Below are 20,084 nucleotides of genomic sequence, written 5' to 3' on the forward strand. Positions count from 1 at the left end.
TCAGATCTCAGGTCCGGTGTTAGTTCCCCAGGGAAGACAGTGTTCCCTGATGAAGTCAGAGCTGCTTATCAGTGGCGCTTCTGTGCCCCGACATTGGCTTATTACCATTGCAGATGTGCGTTCATTTGGTGCATACTTGAATCATTTGTCTCTCCCCTGCCACTCATTCCTTCATCCGGCAGATATTCACCGAGCCCCTACTGTATACCGGGCATTATTTTAGAAGGGGAGGCAAACTGTAAACAAATAAATATGCAACATGACGTCCAGCAGCAAAAAGTGCTGTGAAGAACTGAGAAATGGGCTAACGGGACAGAGAATATGGGACGTTGCTGATGTGGGATAGGGCACTTCCAGAAGCCTTCTCAAAGTGACCGAGTGGGGGCGCCTGGGTGGCTCAGTTGGTCAAACCCCAGACTCTTGATTTTGGCTGGGGTCCTGATCTCACGGTGTGTGACAGTGCTGAGCCTGCTTAAGATTCTCTCTCCCTCTCTCTCCGCCCCTCCCATACTTGTGCTCTCTCTGTCTCTCTCAACGTAAAAAAAATAAAAATAAAAATAAAAAGTAACAAAGTGACTGAGCGGAGAGGTAACAAGACGCAAGTCCTGAGGGCGTGTGGGGGATGGGCTTCCCAGGGAGAGGATGTTGACCCCATTCAAGGAAAGGCCGGGAACCCTGCAGGGCTGGAGCTTAAGGGAGGGGAGGGTGGGGAGAGCGGCCGAGAACAGGGGGTGGGGGCAGTTCCTTCCCTTGGGCCCTTGTCACCGGGACGTGGGAAGAGGAGCCAGTAGAAGCTTCCAAACAAGGAGTGACTCGATTCTACGCATGTTCTAAAATGATCCCTGGTGCTGTCTTGAGGTGTTTGGACCAAGAAGGGCCACGGGTGGAAGGAAGGAGCCCCGTTAGGCTCTGGGGCGGTGCTGAGGATAAAGGGTGGGCGCTCAGACCTGGGCGAGCCTGGGGGAGGTGGTGGGAAAGCGATGCATTTTGAAGGTAGAACCTGCGGGAGTCGTTGATGTGTTTTTCTCCAAAGCCTCCGGTGGGTTTCCTTTTCACCTGGCGCAAAAGTCAAAACCTAAGCGTGGCCCGTGGGGCCCTCTGATCTGGCCCCGTCTCCCTCGCCTCCCTCCTCTCCAGCCCCGCTGGCCTCCTCGCCCTTCTGCGAACAGACCAAGCACGAGTCCCCCCTTCCGCCTTTGGTTTCCCTCGGATATCAGGGAAAGCGGAGATGCACACGGTGTGCCCCCTCAGGGTTCTGCTCCAATGTCACTTTGTCGGAGAATCCTGTCTCCGTGGTCCCGTACGTCCCCCTTCCCTGCTTCCTTTTCCCGGCTCACTGCTCTTTGCGGCACTGGCTGCCGTCTGACATACACACGCCGCACACGTGTCTGTGAACACCCCGGCACGTAGGCTGGGTGTGTATTCCTTCCGTGACGGCGGAGATGTGGTCTCCCTCTGGGGCCCACGGAAGCCCGTGACACGTCCGGAATTCTCGGGGTGTGGGCTCCCCTCTTCTTCCCTCGGGGAGAGAGAGGGAGAACGCTGGGTTGGGCCGAACACACTTTCCCTGTCCCTGAGAGTGAAGGTGACTGATGTTCTAGACGCCGGTGACTCTGTGTGTGGTTTCCGGCAAACAACTGGCCGCCTCCTTTAAGAGACAATATCACTAAGCGCTTTTTTTTAATGCAAAAAGAAAGAAATAAGAAAGAGCTCCCTCTGTTCCTCATTCCTGCAGGTGCCCAACCCGAAGGACTTGTCGGAGTGCATTTTCTGCATTCTTAATAGATAGCCAGCAGGAAATGCCTCTTATAGCCCGGGCTGGAGGGGTAGAAAGTAGCGAGGAGAGGGTACAAAATCCCCGGCCCCTGCTTCCGCAAGCCCTGAGCTGCTCCAAAGTGGGCCAGGCGACTCTGACCACCCCTACGCACCTTTTTGCCCAGCCCTGGGATCTTGCTGTCTCAGTTTGATGGTCAGGAGTTAAGGTAAGAGAAGCTGGTGACTTTGGGGGGGCGGGGGGGGGGTGGCAAGGAGTGATGGAAACTCAACCGTGAAGGAATCGGGGCGGGGAAGCGGTGAGCATCCCACGCTTTGCTCCCTGATAGACGATCTGGTCCCTTTGGGGCTTTCGTGCGAAGTGGCGACCTCTCTGACACGACACCCCACCCCCCCACCCGAGGTGCCTGGTACCATTCTGCAGACGGGTGGGAACCGCGTCCCTGCAGGCAGACTGCTGGCATTGGAGTCCGTGTTGGAGTATTTGTGCAGAAGTTTGGCCGTTATTTTGAGGTCGAGTTGGAGCGCTTGGCGCCTTGGTCGTTTCCGTGCTGGGGACATCGCAAGCGACCAGGGTACTTTTGTGATTATGCTATTCTAGCCGCACAGCTGGCAAAGCTTGACCTTAGGGTTTTGTCTGCAAGAGGCTTTTGCTACAAGCCGGGGACTGGGACCGGGCCGTCTCCCGGAAGGTCCCACCCTCTCTCCGCCTCGCTGCTCTTCCCTGGGTTCCAGCTTTGCAGTATCCCCTTCTCTTCAGCCAGACCCCAGTTCACTCCTGGAGTCATTTGGGGACGGAACTGCCCGTGTTCCTCCCGAGGTGCTGTGAGATGCAGCTTTGCAAAGGCTGTAGATGGTAACATTTCTCTGAATTTCATAGCCCTCCGAGGGGGCTACGAACCTTCCCACCGAGGTATGGGTGCCGGCCGGACGCTGGCCCTTGAGCTAGATGCAGAGACGTAACCCATGGTTTCCCTTGGGGACGTGCGTCCGTGTGTTTGGGGAGGACGAGATAGGGCAGAGGTAGCAGTTGTGGCTTGTTCAAGATCCCACTTGCGTAAGGTCTGATCCTTCCAAGGTGATGGGGATGAGGCGTTGCCTCTGGCTCTCTCTCTAACCTTTCCTGGCTGTGGCCAGCGGCCTGTGGTCTCTGTGCTCTTTACCTGAGGAGACGAGGGCCGTGCTCCAGGGCCCTGATGTCCCCAAGGGTCCAGCCGGCTGTGGCTTCAGGGAGGCTCCGCAAAGACAGATTTGCAAGCTGTGTCAAGCCTGAGCTGAGATCAGTGGCCACTGGCATTTCCAGGGGTAAAGCCGTGAGTCCTGCAAAGGTGCGAAGCAGCCCTCGCACAGGAGGCACAGATGTTCTGCCTGTATCCCCCAAAGGAAACCAGGTGGCTGCTTTAGGGCCTGGCTCCAGGTTCCCTAGATATCAGAAGCCAAGCCTTTACGTTTGGTAGACTGGGGCGGACGGAGGCTCATAGAAGGGGACTGTTAGTCCCACCAGGTAAGGGACGGTGGGGAAAGGACAGACACTGAAGCTAGAGAGAGTTCAAATCCCAGCTCTGCCTGCCACACGCCTAGCTGGGCCGCCCGGGTAGTTCATTTCCCCTTCTGGGCCCCCATATTGCTCATCTGCAAAATGGGGTAATAGTACCTGCGCCGAGGGCTGTAAAGACTGGAGAGAATATCCATATAGCTTCAGGCACCGAGGAGGCATTTCGTAATCCGTGGCTTTAGAAAAAGTGCTGCCTCCCAACATTTATCATGACCTTATCCTTCGTAACAGCTTTGCTTTCCTTTTTTCTTTGCTTTTGCTGTGTTTTCATACAACTGTGTCCATTTAAGGTGTTCCGTGTTAATTTGATAAACGTATACGTTGTCATAGGATGGCCCCTCTAGTGATCATGCGTAACCTCACATAGTTACTTTCTATTTGGCAGCTGGGATAGTTTAGTTCTAGTCTCTGCAAATCGGAGGATTATACTGCGATAGGGTTGTGTGTGGGTTCTCTGTACGGTCTTAGGTCTTTGGGGTTTATTTACTCCTTATAACTTTGTATCCTAAACAAGACTTGCCCGGTTCCCTCCCGCCCCCCCGCCGCTTGTAATCATCACTTTAATCTCTGTTTCTATGAGTTTGGCTTTTTAAAATTATGCACACTAGTGATATTATACAGTACACTTGACTTTTGAACTACAAGGGTTTGAACTGCGCGGGTCCACTTATGCAGTCTTTTTTTTTTTTTTTTTTTTTTTTTTTTTTTTTTTTTTACAGTGCAGCACTTTAAATGTATTTTCTCTTCCTTACGATTTTCTTTACGTTTCTTTTCTCTGACTTTACTGTAAGAATGCAGCTCATAATACATATACAAAATATGCGTTAAGTGACTGTTTACGTTACCAGTAAGACTTCCGGTCAACAGTGGGCTATTCGTAGTCAGCATCCCAAACTCATAATGTGCTCAAGGATAACGCCTTTGTTTTATTTCTGCAATGCTGAGTATCTGGATATAGCACGTGCTTTAAAAAAAAAGTTTTTTTTTTAATGTTTATTTATTTTTCAGACAGAGAGAGACAGAGCATGAGCGGGGGAGGGGCAGAGAGAGAGGGAGACACAGAACCCGAAGCAGGCTCCGGGCTCTGAGCTGTCGGCACAGAGCCCGCCGCGGGGCTCGAACTCATGGACCGTGAGATCGTGACCTGAGCTGAAAAGTCAGGACGCTTAACCGACTGAGCCACCCAGGCCCCCCGCATGTGCTTTTTTTTTTTTATCGAGGAATAATTTACCTTTAGTGAAATGCGCAGATCTTAAGCGTACCATCTGATGGATTTTGACAAACGTGTACACCCACATAGGACGTTCACCCTCAAGATGTAGGACCTTTCGAACACCCGTGAGAGTTCCTCATGCCCCTTCCCGACTTCCACCCTACAGCCAGCCACTATTCTGATTTCTTACCCCCACAGGTTATTTCTGCCAGTCTCGTGTAAGTGGAATCATACAATATGTGGTCTTTTGTGTCTGGGGTTTTTTGTGATTTTTTTCACCCAACATAGTATTTTTGTGATTCTCCATGCTGTTGTGTGGATGGGTAGTTCTTTCCTTTTTCATTGTTGAATGACATTCCGTTATACGATAGTGTCACAGCTAGTTTATTTATAATCCTGGTGATGGGCATTTGGCTCATTTCCACTTTTTGGCTATTATAAATAAAGCCGCTATGAATATCCTATACAAGTCTTTGTACAGACATATGTTTTCATTTCTCCTGGCTCTATGTATCTAGAAGTAAGATTGCTGGGTCATATATATAGCAAGCATATGTTCAACTTTATAAGAAACTGCCGAACACTGTTTCAGAGTGGTTGTTGGCGTGGTTTTTTTTTTTTTTTTTTTGGAATAAGGATACAAAGGATTCCTTTTTCAGGTCGGGCCTGGTGATGCTTACTTAGCGTGGCTGTCCACCAGGGCGAAACAGAACGGTGTGCTCAATTGAAAGCTGTGTTGTTATGAAGGCTTCATGACGGCAGAGCCCGGTTATGACTGGGGCCAGAATGAGTCGGAAAGGAGAACTTTTTGGAAGGGTCCCCTGCTCATCACAGTCGATTGACACTAGGAACCTAAAAGAATGGGCTGCAAAATTCATCGTCTCCAGCCTCTTAATTTTACCCAAGAGGAATCTGCATCCCAGAGAGGCTATGTGCCTGCCCCCAAATCACACAGCTGAGGAAAACCCCAGGTCTTCTGACTCCTAATTGGTATGATTGCCTTGCGTTGTGCTTTCTCTGCATGACATGGCATTCGGGCACTCGGCCATTGTTTAGTGACTAGAGAAGAACACAGAACATAGCTATTGAACTGTAATCATTTCCATCATATTCACAAGAATGAATAAAAGTGCTTTTAGCCAGAGCACCTTGGCAAGTGGGGTTGGGGGGGCCAAAGGTTAAGAAGCACAGGCTACTTCTCTAGTAAAGCAAGGCCACGCAGGAGGTCTTGAGTGCCCACTGTATGCCCAGTCCTGGCTTTGGTACGAGAGGACAGTCTCTGCTCCAAAGGAGCTCACGGTTAGGATACAATGATGGAAGCCAAGTTTAAGGCAATTCAGCAAAGGGCTATCGAGCTTCTACGGCATCCCGGGCATTGTTCTAGGTGTGGAGCATCTGGCGGCCAACGGGGTTGACATCCTGGCAATCTTTCAAAAGCTTTTCACCAGCGTTGCCATATATATTAGTGTAAAGCATGTTCGTTCTTGAGATGTGTATTTGGTTCAGAATTTATGTGTCCGGAGGCCTTAGGACCGGTGCTGTTTTTAGGTGCTCATGTCTAGCACGGGGTGGGGGGTGGGTGCAAGGATCAACAGCATCAGGGGGTGGGGAGAATTTGATGTGTCTCATTCCCTTGCACGAAAGCGGTCAAGGCGGAAAGCAATGCTTGTTACGAAAAGTGGAATCTTCGAATACCCACTGGATTGCTTAGTCAAGCTGTCCGGGGAGGGGGATCCACATGCAGTTCCGGGTCAGTGTTGGCTCCTTTGTTTTGCAGGAGGAAGGCACTAACCCAGGAGGCAAGTTACGGTTTGGGCCTCAGTGGCCTTTTTTTTTTTTTTTTTTTTTTTAACTCCCTGCTGTTCTTGTAGTGGAGTTGCCAGATCCTTCTCATCTGAGGCTCTTGAGGACCCCTTCGGGGCTTTGTAGACCCTGTCTTGGTCCCTGAACGTTGATCACACAGGGCTCCTCGCCTGGTGCTCAGACCAGCGCAGCGGGGTGGACTAGCTCCCGGGCGCCGCTCAGGGGCATCGTGAGAGCTTTTGGGGTGCTTGCCCCCAGGGGCCCCTCATCCAAACGATAGCCAAGCCGCTCGGAAAAATGGTGCCAGTAACGTTTTGTGTTCGATCTGCAGCTGTCATCTGCGTCCCTCACGATGGAAGAAACGGGGAAGACCGCTATCCAGCTGCAGAGACCCATAAAGACTGAGTGGAATTCTCAGTGCGTCCTTTTCACCTATTTCCAAGGGGACATCGGCAGCGTAGTGGACGAACACTTCTCCAGGGCTCTGAGCAGTGTCAAGAGGCCCCAGCGACTGAGCCCCTCGAGCCAGAGTGCAGATGTGATCCTGAGGAACGGTGAGCAGGCTGGGTGGGAGGAAGCTGGAAGTTTCTATCGAGGCTGTCACGGAAAGACCGGTTCTGCGATGCCTTTGTGCTCACACGCGTGTATTTGCTGCAGGCGAGTCACACTGTAAATGAGAAGCCGCACCCGTTTCTTAGAAGTTTCTTGTCAAAATCGGGACACCTGGGTGGCTCAGTCGGTTGAGCGTCCGACCTCGGCTCGGGTCGTGATCTCGCGGTTCGTGAGTTCGAGCCGACTGAGCCACAGCAGGCGCCCCTGCTGTCTGTTTCTTTTTGAGAGAGAGAGAGACAGACCCAGTGTGAGTGGGGGAGGGGAGGTGGGCAGAGAAAGGGGGAGCACGGAGCCCGATGTGGGGCTCGATTGAACCCATGAACTGCGAGATCGTGACCTGAGCCGAAGTCAGACGCTTAACCGACCGAGGCACCCAGGCGCCCCCCTCCAAACACCATTCTGAAATGTGCAGTGGACCAGGGCCTGGTTGATTTTAAAAACTCTCTATTGGGGGAGGGGGAGGAACTCTCTACTGTACTTGCCCAGCACCCACATCGAATGCCCGGCCCCCCCTTGGGCCTTGGTTGCTTGTTTTGTGCAAAGCTGCCAAGTGGGGCCTCTGCCTGCGGGGGAAGATGTCCCCTTTCATCACTCTGGCTTTGCTCTTTGGGCCTGGACGCTGACGTGGTGTATATCTGATGTGTTCACCTTTGCAGCATTTAGTGCTTCCCCCGCTCGAGCTCTCTCTCAAAATAAATAAACTTCTAAAAAAAAAAAAAAGATTCCCTCCCTCTGCCCCTTCCCCCACTCGAGCTCTCTAAAATAAAAAATAATTAGAAAAAAACCTCCTTCATTTGGATTCCTTAACATCACACTCTCTTGGTGTTCCTCCTTCCTCTCTGGTTACTACTCCTTTAAAAAAAAAAAAAAGAGGTTTATTTATTTTTGAGAGAGAGAGAGAGTGTGTACCAGTAGGGGAGGGGCAGAGAGAGAGGGAGAGACACAGAATCGGAAGCAGGCTCCAGGCTCCGAGCTGTCAGCACAGAGCCCGACGCGGGGCTCGAACCCACAAACGGCGAGATCATGACCTGAGCTAAAGTCACATGCTTATTTTACTGAGCCACCAGGTGCCCCCAAATTCTGTCAGTTTTACCTTCAAAATATATCCAAGTTCTGGGGCGCCTGGGTGGCTCAGTCAGTTGAGTGTCAGACTCTTGATTTCGGCTCACGTCACGATCTCACAGTTCCGTGGGATCGAGCCCCATGTTGGGTTCTGAACTGGGGGCGCAGAGCCTCCTTGGGATCCTCTCTCCCTCTCTCTCTCTCTCTCTCTCTGCCCGTCTCCCGCTCACGTGCACATATGTACGTGCTCTTTCTCCCAAAATAGATAAACATGAAAAACAGTATATATCCAAGTTCTGACCACTTCTCCCCACCTCTGCTGCTTCCACCATTGCTCCCCTTCAGTCTGTTCTCAAAGTAGCCATCAGAATGGTATCACTAAAACGACAATCTCTCTTCTCTTCAGAAGCTTCTAGTAGCTTCCTGTGTCTCGGAATCAAACCCAAAGTCTTGAATGGGGCCCCACTCTCTTTCTGATTTCATCTCCTCCCACCTCCTACTTCACTCAACCCAATCTAGCCTCCTCGCTATTTGTAGGATGTGCCAAGTACAATCCCGCCTCGGGCCCTTTGCACTTCCTTTCCCCTCTCCCTGAAATGCTCTTTCCCCAGATAACTGCCTGACTTCCCCTTTTCTTCATTCAGGTCTCCCCTGGAACGTCACCTCTTCGTCCAGGCCTTCTCTGCACAATCTCTTTTAAAAATAGAAGCCCCCCCCCAACCCGTCAACCTCTGTCATCTTACACTATCTTATTTTATTTTTTATATTTTATTTTTATTATATGTTTTCTATCTTGTCTCCTCCCATCCTCTAGACTCTGAATTCCGTGGCAGCAAGGACTCTGTGTTAATTGCTGCTTCCCAAGTAGCTGGCCCAATGCCTGACACAATATCTCTTGAATGAATGAAATTGTGATTTGGATCATAGGCTACTGATGTCCGCCATAGAAGGCGCCACTCAAGAGAGTGAACACCATGTGATGTGTGGCTTTAGAACCGGATAGCCTGGGGCCCAGGCCAGCTCCACCATTGATTAACGTGATCTCCGGTCACATCACTTCCTCTATCTGTGCCTCGGTTTCCTCATCTCTACAATTGAGTATTATTGAACCATAGAAGGAGTCAGTGACATAATGCATATCCACTGGCACATAGTGCCATGTAGGTGTTATTTTGTGTGGGTACGAGGGCCTGTGTCCAAAGCATTAAGACCACAGAGCAGCAGGCCCCACCCGGAAGCCTGCACGTTTTCTAGGGACTTCTGGGCCCTCTGTGGCGGCTGTACGGTTTCCTATGCCTTCTGACTTCATTCTATTCTGTGACACCCCTGTGCGTGAAGGGAACTTGGACGTGGCCCTGTTCCTTGTCCAAACCAACCTTCCCAGGTCAGCCAGAGAGGCAGCCATCTTCCCCACTACCTTCCCGGTTGCGTTTTCCCTGTGAGAATCTCCCAGAGCCCTCGCCTGTCAAGATGTCTTCCACACAGACCGTGGGGTGGGCTAGGCAAATGTTGGCCCAGCTGACTGAGCAAAGGAGGGCCCGTCCTCCTCAAGGCCTCTCCTTGCTGTGAGGAGTCAAGTGTTTCACCAGCTTTGCTGCCTCGGGGGAGGCCCCGTGGAAAAAGGGCGGCCCCCCAGTGGTTCTCACAAGAGGTGTTGTGTGAGAGACAGGCAGCTTCGGAAGTGGTGGCAAATCCATAAAGTGGCCTTTCATGACTGACCGTTAGCAGTGTCTCAGCCCCTGCGGGCCAGGCCCAGGCTGCCCGGCCCTGGCTGAACCATGGCCGACAGAACAGGCGCCCATTCACAGGCTCTCGCTACCAACCCGGCCGCTTTCTAAGGGTGCTCTGTCAAGCCAAGTATGCAAAGCCCAAACACGGAGACCCACGTGGCTAGGAAATGCCATCGAATTTCCTGGCTGCTTTTCCCAAATCAAACTTGTTTTAATTTACCTATGTATATTTTTATACTGGCCGTACTTCAGAAAAGAAAACGCAGGGTGAAGTTGTATTTGAATGATCTCCCTTTTAAAAGGACTCCTGGGCTTCAGAGTCGGTAACCGGAGAAGCTTCAGTAGTTAACCACTTCCGGGGCAGGAGACATGGTCCCGGGGCACGTCCCGCTCCGTATTCTTCCCGTCCCAGTCCCGGCCCCAGGCCAGGCGATGTTGCTCAGGGGCTGCTGAGAGGTGAGTGGATGTATACCTGAGCACCCAAAGGCCTTGGGAGCCAGACCCAAAAGATCCCACCTTCTTCTCTCTCCCCTCAACCATAATCCACTGGGAAGGAAACTGAGGCTCAGAGAGCCACGTGATCACTTAGTGTCTATTTGAAACCAGGCTGATCTGACACAGATCCTGAGCTCTTAGCCACTTGCAAATACTGCCCACGTTCTGTGTTTCATTTTCATTTTCACCAGGGAAAAGGTTCTGGATAACCCGCCAAAGACTAGGTACCCCAGGGAGGCGACCGTAAGGCGGAGAGTGGGACTGAGCAGGTCGCCTCAGAGGCCTGGAGCAGAATCGTGTCCTGTAAGCTGTCCCTGGTGTTGTTTCAACCTCGGCTAATACAAACAATATCCTCTTTGTTTCTGGGGAGAATGAATAAGAGACCAGCGCCGCTAGCCAAGAAGGCAGAGAAGGGAGCGTCCATGCGTACAGATCGGACAGGGCCAGAGGTTGGGCTTTTCGTGGTGCAAGACGTGTGTGCTGGGAGGGTGCTTCGTTTTAACTTCTTCAGAAAGCAGGAGTTGTATTAAAGGTGGAGACAGAGGGGCGCCTGGGGGCTCGGTCGGTTAAGCGTCCGACTTCGGCTCGGGTCACGATCTCGCGGTCCGTGAGTTTGAGCCCCGCGTCGGGCTCTGTGCTGACAGCTCGGAGCCCGGAGCCGGCTTCGGATTCTGTGTCTCCCTCTCTCTCTGCCCCTCCCCTGCTCCTGCTGTCTCTGTCTCTCAAAAATAAAGGCGGAGACAGAAAGGGGAAGAGGAAGAGAAGAAAGGATGGACAGAAGGAAATCTTGCAGTTATGGATCAATCTTTTACAACGGTGACTCGAATTCTTTGAGTCACGTGGTTTCCCCAGTTTTTACTTAAAAGAACTTTTTCTAATCACAAAAGGACTGCTATCTTTTCAAAATGAGCATCTATGCACCCTGCTACGTTTTATAGCATCTCATCATTTTGGACATAAATCGCCTATCTCTGTCTCCCATGCCGTTACATTTTAAGGGCTCAAGCGTATGCATTTTAGGGCGCCTGGGTGACTCAGTCATTAATCATCTGACTTTGGCTCAGGTCATGATCTCACAGTTGGTGAGTTCGAGCCCTGCTCCGGGTGAACACAAGCCCCGGGTGAGCCCCACTTCTCTCTCTCTCTCTCTCTCTCTCTCCCCGCCCCTTTCTCTCTTTCTGCCCCTCTCTCACTTGCGTCCTCTCTCTTTCTCTCAAAAACAAAGGAGTGTGCTTTGTAAAGATCTATGGAATCTTATAATTTTTGGACACTGGATTGTTGTCAATTTTCCACCGTATTCTAAATATCACTTTGCATATCTTTGTAGCTAAATTTTTGCACCCATCATTGATTTCATCCCCAAATCGCCCTAAGGGCAATGACTGGATCAAAGGGTGCATACAAATCCCACAGAGATATTATGCCCGCCTGCCACCCTTCCAACGCCAGCAGTTCGTGAAAACGCCCAGCTCCCTCTGTTCTTTGGCAGATTGTGGAGACATAGCTGCTTAGGGCACGAGTTTGGCAATCGGACCGCTTAGCGCCATCGTGGCATCTGGCTTGCTGTGCGGGTCACATGAGATCACGCACACAGAGTGCTAAGCAAGGTGCCTGGCCCATAATAAGTGCTCAATAAACAAAACTGTTCCAGGGCTGCCCGGGCGGCTCTGTCAGTCGAGCGTCCGACTGTTGATCTTAGCTCAGGTCATGACCCCGGGGTCGTGGGATCGAGCCCCGGGCCGGGCTCTGCGCTGAGCACGGAGCCTACTTACGACTGTCTCTCTCCCTCTGCCCCTCCCCTGCTTCTCTCACCCTACTAAGAAAAAATTGCTTTAAAACCGTTCTGGATTCACAGTTGCTCCTGCCCACCCCTGATGTAGTATTCCTTGGAAATGGATACACAACGAGCAATGGCTTCTGAAAATTCTCTCCACAGCCACTGTCTACGCCATCCTCCACATTGAACATGCACCTGCTTCTGCTTCCCTGGCACCAGGTGGCCAACGGCAGGGGGCGGGGGGGGACCCTCCGGCCTCAGGCCGTTACCGGTGTGCTTTCCCCTGGGTGGATCTACGTGGAGGGTTCCAAACCAGGAAAGAAGCGTGTGACTGTGAGCCCCCAATAACAGTTGGTAATAATCAACAACAGCCACAGCCAGGTGCTATGCAAGTCCTTGAGGGTGTGATGGTGAACAAAAGAGAAATGGTTTCCGTGTTGCTTTTTTTTTAGATGTTTATTTATTCTTGAGAGAGAGAGAGAGAGACAGAGAGAGAGAGAGAGACAGAGACAGAGCATGAGTGGGGGAGAGGCAGAGAGACAAGGAGACACACAGAATCCAAAGCAGGCTCCAGGCTCCAAGCTGTCAGCACAGAGTCCGACGCGGGGCTCGAACTCATGAACTGTGAGATCATGACCTGAGCTGGAGTTCAAGGCTTAACCAACTGAGCCACCCAAGTGCTCCTGTGTTCTTTTTTTTTTTTATGTTTATTTATTTATTTTGAGGGACAGAGACAATGAGTGGGGTGGGGTGGGGGCAGAGAGAGAGGGAGAGAGACTCTCAAGCAGGCTTGGGGCTCCATCCCGGGAACTGTGAGATCATGACCTACGCCAAAATCAAAAGTCAGATGTTTAACCGACCGAGCCCCCCGGGCGCCCTGATCTCTGTGTTCTCCAAGCTTCCTGGCTAGTGGGGAAGACCAAGTGTGAGTGAGTGAGTGAGTGAGTGGAGACATTGCAGATGAGGGTTACTGCTAAAAAGTGTTCCAGAACCAACATGTCCCTTGACTGGTCTCTGCTTGTGAATGTAGTTTGGGGTTACATAAAACTGCAGTCTTCCTTGGCACTTCCTCTCTCATCTCTAGAGGTAACTGGTGGGGGGACCTTGGGGAAGAAACTGTCACCAGGGTCACTTCTAGCAGCAGCAGCAGCAACCTTGAGTCAGTCAGGACTGTGGCTCAGGATGCCTTCCCGGTTCACAGGGTAGGGGGCTGTGGCTGCTGGAAAGAGTGGCTCATTAAAATTCAGGGTCTCAACTCCGTGGGACACAAGCACCCATGCCTGCTCTAGAAAGGCGGCTTTCCCCGGGCTCCCAAGGCCCACTGTGGGGCTGCTGTGAATGTGGGATTTGGGACACTGTGCCTCCCCACACGCTGCCATCCAAACTGAGCACAGTGACCAAGCGGACCTGCTCCTGGGTAGCTCCCTTGGTTGAGCGTCCAACTCTTTACTTTCAGCTCGGGTCATGATCTCAGTCGTGGGATCGAGCCCCTCATTGGGCTCCATGCTGGGCGTGGGGACTGCTTGAGATTCTCTCCCTTTCTCTCTCTCTCTCTCTCTCTCTCTCTCTCTCTCTCTCTCTCAAAATATTCCAAAGACCCTGGGGCCCTGCCTTGCACATTTCAAGCATTCAGTGCCTAGGTCAGATGCTACACATTGTTTCTAACTTGTACTCAGGACACGCGATACCTTATTCCACACCGAGCACACACAGCGATTATACTAAGTCAGCTTAATCTTTCTCTGTTTGTGCCACGCGGGATCCTGAATCGCTGCTGGTCTGCAGATATCAATTTTCAAAAGTGGCGTTCATCCCCAAGAACAAATCTTAATACGTTCCCTTGCCCTTGGTTTCGCTGAAAGGCCAACCATCGGGCCGTTGCTCACGGTGAGTGGTGCGAAACGTTGGGTAGAATGTCTGTGCCGCGTTAAGTTAGGGCTTATTTGGCTCTTATCTATATTACATGAAAAGCTAGGACGGGAGGAGGGGGGAGGCTCCAGTGTCACTGCACAGACCACTCAGCTGTTTTTGTCTTGTACACAATCCAGGCAAGTGGAACATTCAGGAGAGCTGGGAGAGGCACATGTGCAGGGGGGCGGGGAGGAGGAGAGAAGGGGACCAGACAGTCTCCCCAGCCCTCCGATCTTCCTTTGTCTCACGCCCACGCCCCCCTTCATTATCTTGGCTAGATGAGTGCCAGACCTCTCTCCCTCCTCCCCTCTTGCCTGAGTGGGTGTTGCGAATAGAGAGAACATCCATCCGTGTCATGAGCCGTCCTAGACTTTTTGAACACTCAGATTCAGCTGCTACCATAGGAACAGTTAGAACAGTGTCTATGAGACCGAAGGAGGCTCCGGCCTCGTTAGCTGGTCCGCAAGAACTTTGCAAGAAGACACCGACTCACCCCTTGACCTTGAGCATTTTGCTTCTGCGGGAAGAGGTGCAAACAACCATTTCTGTACCCATCACTTACGGCTCCAGCTCGGATCCCTGCTTGGCTAATCTGCTCCGCTCACTTGGTCCAGTCTTAACATCCCCATGCCCCAGATCCCTCTAGAAAAAGGGGTTTCAACACCTCGACTTCTTTGAGTGACTTACACAGGCAAATGTTAAACCCTTCATAAAGTTCTGTGGGGTCCTTCTGTTTGGTGTATTCAAACCACCAGCTGTAAAATAAAGCCAGCCGGCAACAACCAAACCGAACAATGAACGCCTAACATGTCTTACGAATCTTTCCTTCCCAGATGGTGACATGCCTCCGAATCGGTGGCGTTTCTCTTCTCAGTGGACGAAGCCAGAGCCCGGAGCATCTTTTGCATACGGCGCCACCGACTGCAGCTTCCACGGGCCCGGTCTCATGACTATGGATCACTACCCGGTGCCCCTGGCGGGGAGCCCCTCCGTTCCGTCTGGCGAGCCGTGGCCTTACCCCTCCCCGGCCAGCCCCAGCTCCTCGGAGCCTGGCTACTCTCACGCCTACTCCGGCGGGCACGTGCCGTCCGAGCCCCAGCCTGACGGGAAGTATGAGCCTTTCCTGAGCCTCCTCCAGCAGGACCGATACCTAGCCCCTCCTCAGGAAGCTGCGGTGTGGGAGGATTGCAGCTCTGCTCCGACAGCCGGAAGCACGGGATTGACCTTCAACTTGCCTGCCGGCTCAGCCCACTGTAAGGAAGCGCCTCCGGACGCTCGGGGGGATGGCTTCCGATTGGTCGCAGTTGAGAGGGAGTGGGCATGAGATGGGGGGCTAAGACTCATTGCTCCCACTCCAGACGTGGGGCTTCTGAGGGATGGGACGTTGTGCTCGAACGTTCCGTAGACCTAAGTCTAAGTGAACTTGCTAAGCTTCACTGAGGGTCACAGCTTAATGATTCAGGGTTACCCAGGGAGCCAGCCAGATGGGCTTGGCCCCGAATCTTGACCCCAGTCTGTTGACTCGGGACTTATCCTAGAAAAATGATTTCGGCGGCGCCCTAAAAAAATCACAGGGTCCTGCATTCACCTCGCTGTAAGCCGCCAAAGAATCCGGCTGTAAAACGGAGCTCTGTGGCATACCTACGGGCTCCAACTCCATCCTCCAAACAGGCTGGCGACTCGCAGTGACGCCCGGTTCCCGGGCAAAACCAAGGGCCATCTATACCAACCATCTGCTCCAAACATTAAAATTCAAAGCCACTGTAGAGCCCGGCGGTCCGTGGCTTGTGCTTTGCACGCTGGGCCCCAACCTGACCGGTTTCCCTTGGGTTCCCGCTCCCTGGCCACCACCCCTCCCCCTGAACTAAAACCCCCTTAAGGCTCCTTCGCTTCTTCGGTCACTCTTTCTCCCGACAAATATTTCATTAGTGCCTACGAGATGTAAAGTACCTACCCCAGAACCAAGACTCCCTTCTTTTTTTTTTTTTTAATTTTTTTTTTAATGTTTATTTATTTTTGAGACAGAGAGACAAAGCATGAATGGGGGAGGGGCAGACAGAGAGGGAGACACAGAATCGGAAGCAGGCTTCAGGCTCTGAGCCATCAGCCCAGAGCCTGACGCGGGGCTCGAACTCACGAACCTCGAGATCGTGACCTGAGCTGAAGTCGGATGCTCGACCGACTGAGCCACCCAGGCGCCCCAAGACTCCCTTCTTTGTAAAAGGCTGAGGGAGAATTGGCCCGAAGTATACTTTCAGCCACAAGACAACCCAACCTGCTACAAAATTTGCCTTTCAGGGTAAATACTGGTAACAACATATATTTGATAGTTTCATGGGGCCAAGTCTGCATCCTCTGGCCTTCTGTACTCTGGACGAATTTTCTTTTACAGCCCCCTAGTCCATACCTATCTGTAGTTCCAGTGTCCCACGCCCGAGAGGAATTGCTAGAAGCCGCCTTTACCCTGAACTACACATACAGGGCACAAAGGGCCTGTTCAGCGTAGCCAACCTAAGTCAGGCCCTGGGTTCCAGCCTAACGTCAAAAACACATTTCCCGTTAAAATAACCACTCTGTCGCTTCTAGAGTTTGAGTAGGAAGGTACCGGATTCAGAGGAAGAATTAGGCCGACTGCGTTTGTACCTATGCCTGTGCGTACACACAGCAGAGCCCTGTTTCAGCAGTTAGTGAGAGCGCGGCTCGCGCAAATCCTCGCCTCCCAAACATAACAACTAGCTATTGTCAGGTCTGACGATAACTGCAAACTCCACACTCTCCTCCGAACGTTGACGTCAGTGGTATTACTTGGCCTGATGGTCTAGGATCTGCTGGGGAAGTCAGGAATGCTCCCTGTAAGATGGGAGCAAGGCCCAAGGTCCCTTCAAAACAGAAGCTTCTCTGTTTGTTTTTTCGTAACTTCTGATAAAAGGGAAAATATGCCCCGTGTCTGTACACTGAGGGGCAGACCATCTGGGGTCCCTGGAGCTTTGTTGGCTAATCAATGCGCTCGTTGCAAGTGAAAGTATGTCTCTGGTTCGGCCTTTGTTTGAAACACACTATCAAACCCAAGTTTGTTCTTTGTATCTTGAGAACAAACTTGAGAGGGCTGGAGTGTGCAAACCAGGCTCTTCAGCTGAAAAGATCTTCATTTCTATTATTGAGTATTTTCAGAGCCGGGATTTGTTTCGTCTTTGTCTCAAGGAACCCATGCTCTGGTTGCCTCGTGAACTGTCTTGACCGTTTTCTTTTTTTTTTTCTTTTTGAGAGAGAAAGGGAGACACAGAATCTGAAGGAGGCTCCGGGCTCTGAGCTGTCTTGACCATTTTCTTATGCCGCTATCCTCCCAGCTCGGTTGAGTTCTTTTACCTGAGCTAGATTCAACCCAAGTGACTCAGCAAAATGAAGAAATTCATGAGGATTAGTTTGCTTTGTACCAGATGTTCAGTGTTCAGGCTAGAACATCGGGCCACCCCAGGACTCTGCAGACCAAGAAAATGCCACCTGGAGCCAAAGGCCAAGACTCTGGGCTCCACACTCAGTGTTTTTTAAGCGCCATTTAAGTTTATTTATTTATTTTGAGAGACACAGAGAAAGCACGAGCAGGGGAGGGGCAGAGGGGGGCGGGATCCCAAGGAGGCTCTCTGCCCTATCAGCTCAGAGCCCGATGCAGGGCTCCGAAGCAGGGCTCCGAACCCACGAGCCGCGAGATCGTGACCCGAGCCCAAGTCAGATGTTTAGCCGACGGAGCCACCCAGGCTGCCTTCCATGCTCAAGTTGAAAGTGGTGCCAGGGGCATCTGGCTGGCTCAGTCCGTAGAACATGTGACTCTTGATTGCAGGGTTGTAAGTTTGAGCCCCATGTTGGGTGTAGGGATGATGTGGAAATAAAAAATCTTAAAAAAAAAAAAAATGCTGTCAGTAGGAACATCCAAATGGGCACAGTCTGGGTGGAAAAGCATGAGGCTCTTTATGGCCTGGGTTCCCGTTACTTACTAGCTTCAGAAACTTGGTCACATTTCTTAACCCCTCCATTCTTCGGCTCATTTGCAAAGTGAGGATTAAAATAGCGTGAGCCCCATTGAGTTTCTGTGAGGATTAAAGGAAATAATATATGTAAATGCTTAGGATTTACATTCCAATGTAAATTAGCCACAGTGAAGGGGGCGGTGGGGGGAAAGCAAGCCACCAAACCCACAGCAGGCCATCAAAGAGTGACTTCTGGGAAGAGTGCCTCAGGCTGTGCTCCGGGCTGTGTGTGTGTGTGTGTGTGTGTGTGTGTGTGTGGAAAGGCTCCCACAGTCCCAGTTGTCAAGTTCTTTACAATCTAGCGAGGAGTGGGGTGAGGGCAGTAGTAAACCGTGCTAGAATGTTCGCTCCTTGAGGGCCAAGACTTTGAAATGTGTCCCCCCACATCCTAGCACCTGCAACAGAGCTGGTCCAGAGGTCAATAGGTATTTGTTGAATGAGTGACTGAATGCTAGAAACCACAGAACATTAATTAATGAACGTCAGGATTATAAAGTCTCCGAAGTACTTGTTAATAGTGTATATCTGTATTGAGGGCACCTGTTGGGGTGAGCACTGGGTGTTGTATGGAAACCAATTTGACAATAAATTTCATATTAAAAATAGTGTGTATATATATATATATATATATATTTAATGTCAAGCCTTAGAATTACTGAAAACTTGATGCTTTAAATTGCTCATAGGCCAAAACTAACAGCAGCATGTACAGTTGGGGACTACGAGCCAGATCTTAAACACATCATCCTGCTCCGGCCCCACAGTGACCTTGTGAATTGTGTATGTGCCTTACGCAACAAGTATTCGGTAAACAGGGATTGACTGAATGAGTAAACAGTCTTATTTTATGGATGAGGAGAGTGAGTCTCAAACAGGTGAAAGGGCTTGCCTTAAGATCACACAGCGGAAGGGGCACCGGGTGGCTCCGTCGGTTAAGCGTCCGACTTTGGCTCAGGGCATGATCTCGCAGTTCGTGAGTTCTAACCCCGCATCGGGCTCTGTGCTATTAGCTCTGGGCGGGGGGGGGGGGGGCAGCAAGGCATGGGGACTGGGAAGGAGGTAACTCCCAGGAACCCCAGCAAAGCCCCTGCTCTCAAGCACGCCGCCCGGCTCCCAGTCTTGGCTGATGCTGAGTAGCACAGGAGAGCTGGTGAAATGTGCAGATTCTACGCCCTCGCTTCCTGTTTTGTAAGATTTGGCACGGAACCCAGTCGCCTGTATACATTTGATTCTTTGTATATTTTATATTAACCTGGTTTCAAAGTGAACTGGATGAATCTTTCAGTAGGAATTTCAGTAGTTCTGAAAGATTTCCTGTGTGAAGGCCCACATAAATATTTATCAAAGGAAGGAAGGCGGGGTCTCTTCCTGGCCCTCCAATACGGGCCCAGTCCCCTTGGGCTGCCCAGTCCCCTTGGGCTGCCCGTCACACACCTGTGGGGGTGAGTCCCAAAGCACTTTGGTGCCAAAATTTTTAGGGAATTTGATGGGAGGAGGGGCGTTGTAGAAACACTGTGCGTTCCTTCAATGTCTACCGGATAACGATACATTGATCTCGTTCATTGATATTGCAATTTGTCAGACACGGTGCTATGATACACATGTATGATATAATAGTGAATGAAACTATCTCTGTCCCTGCCCCCATAGAGTTAATAATCTAGCGGGGAAGGCAGGACCTCACGTCCCGAAAAAGGGAAAAAACATTTGCAACTTATAAGTGCCATGGAGGAAATATGTAGGGTGTTGAAATAGGGGTAAAGTGGGGACCAACTTTGGACAAGGCAGTCAGAGGGGGGCTTCTCTGAAGCAGTGATATGTGAGCAGGGGCCTGAATAAAGGGGGGTGAGCCAGCTTTAGGAAGAGTTGGCATGGAAATGGAGGGGGTGGGGGAGGCCTGTGAGGAACGGAGAAAGATCGGTGTGGCCAGAGCGCAGGGGGCAACGGAGCGTGTGGCACGAGACCACGCTGGAGAGGTAGACAGGAGCCACGTGACATGGGGTCTTATGGGTCGTGTTGGGAGTTTGGATTTTATGTTGTGAGTGACTTGGTAGGCCATGGCAGGATTTTAAAGGTGATCCACTTTGTACTTAACTAAGGTCACCTCAGCCGTCATGGACAGGATACC

General features: G+C 51.3%; 1 protein-coding gene across 1 annotated transcript; it reads left to right on the plus strand.

The window, feature by feature from the left end:
- Positions 1-1,767: 1,767 nt before the first annotated feature.
- Positions 1,768-15,913, plus strand: VGLL1 (vestigial like family member 1). The gene is made up of 3 exons (XM_043569747.1): positions 1,768-1,982; positions 6,676-6,898; positions 14,765-15,913. Exons 2-3 carry the CDS (start codon positions 6,697-6,699, stop codon positions 15,253-15,255), a joined length of 693 nt encoding a protein of 230 aa, XP_043425682.1. The 5' UTR covers positions 1,768-1,982; positions 6,676-6,696; the 3' UTR covers positions 15,256-15,913.
- The last annotated feature ends 4,171 nt before the right edge of the window (positions 15,914-20,084 follow it).

This window comes from Prionailurus bengalensis, chromosome X (assembly GCF_016509475.1).
Source record: "Prionailurus bengalensis isolate Pbe53 chromosome X, Fcat_Pben_1.1_paternal_pri, whole genome shotgun sequence".
Lineage (NCBI taxonomy): Eukaryota > Metazoa > Chordata > Mammalia > Carnivora > Felidae > Prionailurus > Prionailurus bengalensis.

Coding starts and splice junctions, on each gene's coding strand:
- VGLL1 (XM_043569747.1), top strand. CDS start 6,697: ATGGAAGAAACGGGGAAGACCGCTATCCAGCTGCAGAGACCCATAAAG. Junction 6,899..14,764: donor AGATGTGATCCTGAGGAACG/GTGAGCAGGCTG, acceptor TTTCCTTCCCAG/ATGGTGACATGCCTCCGAAT.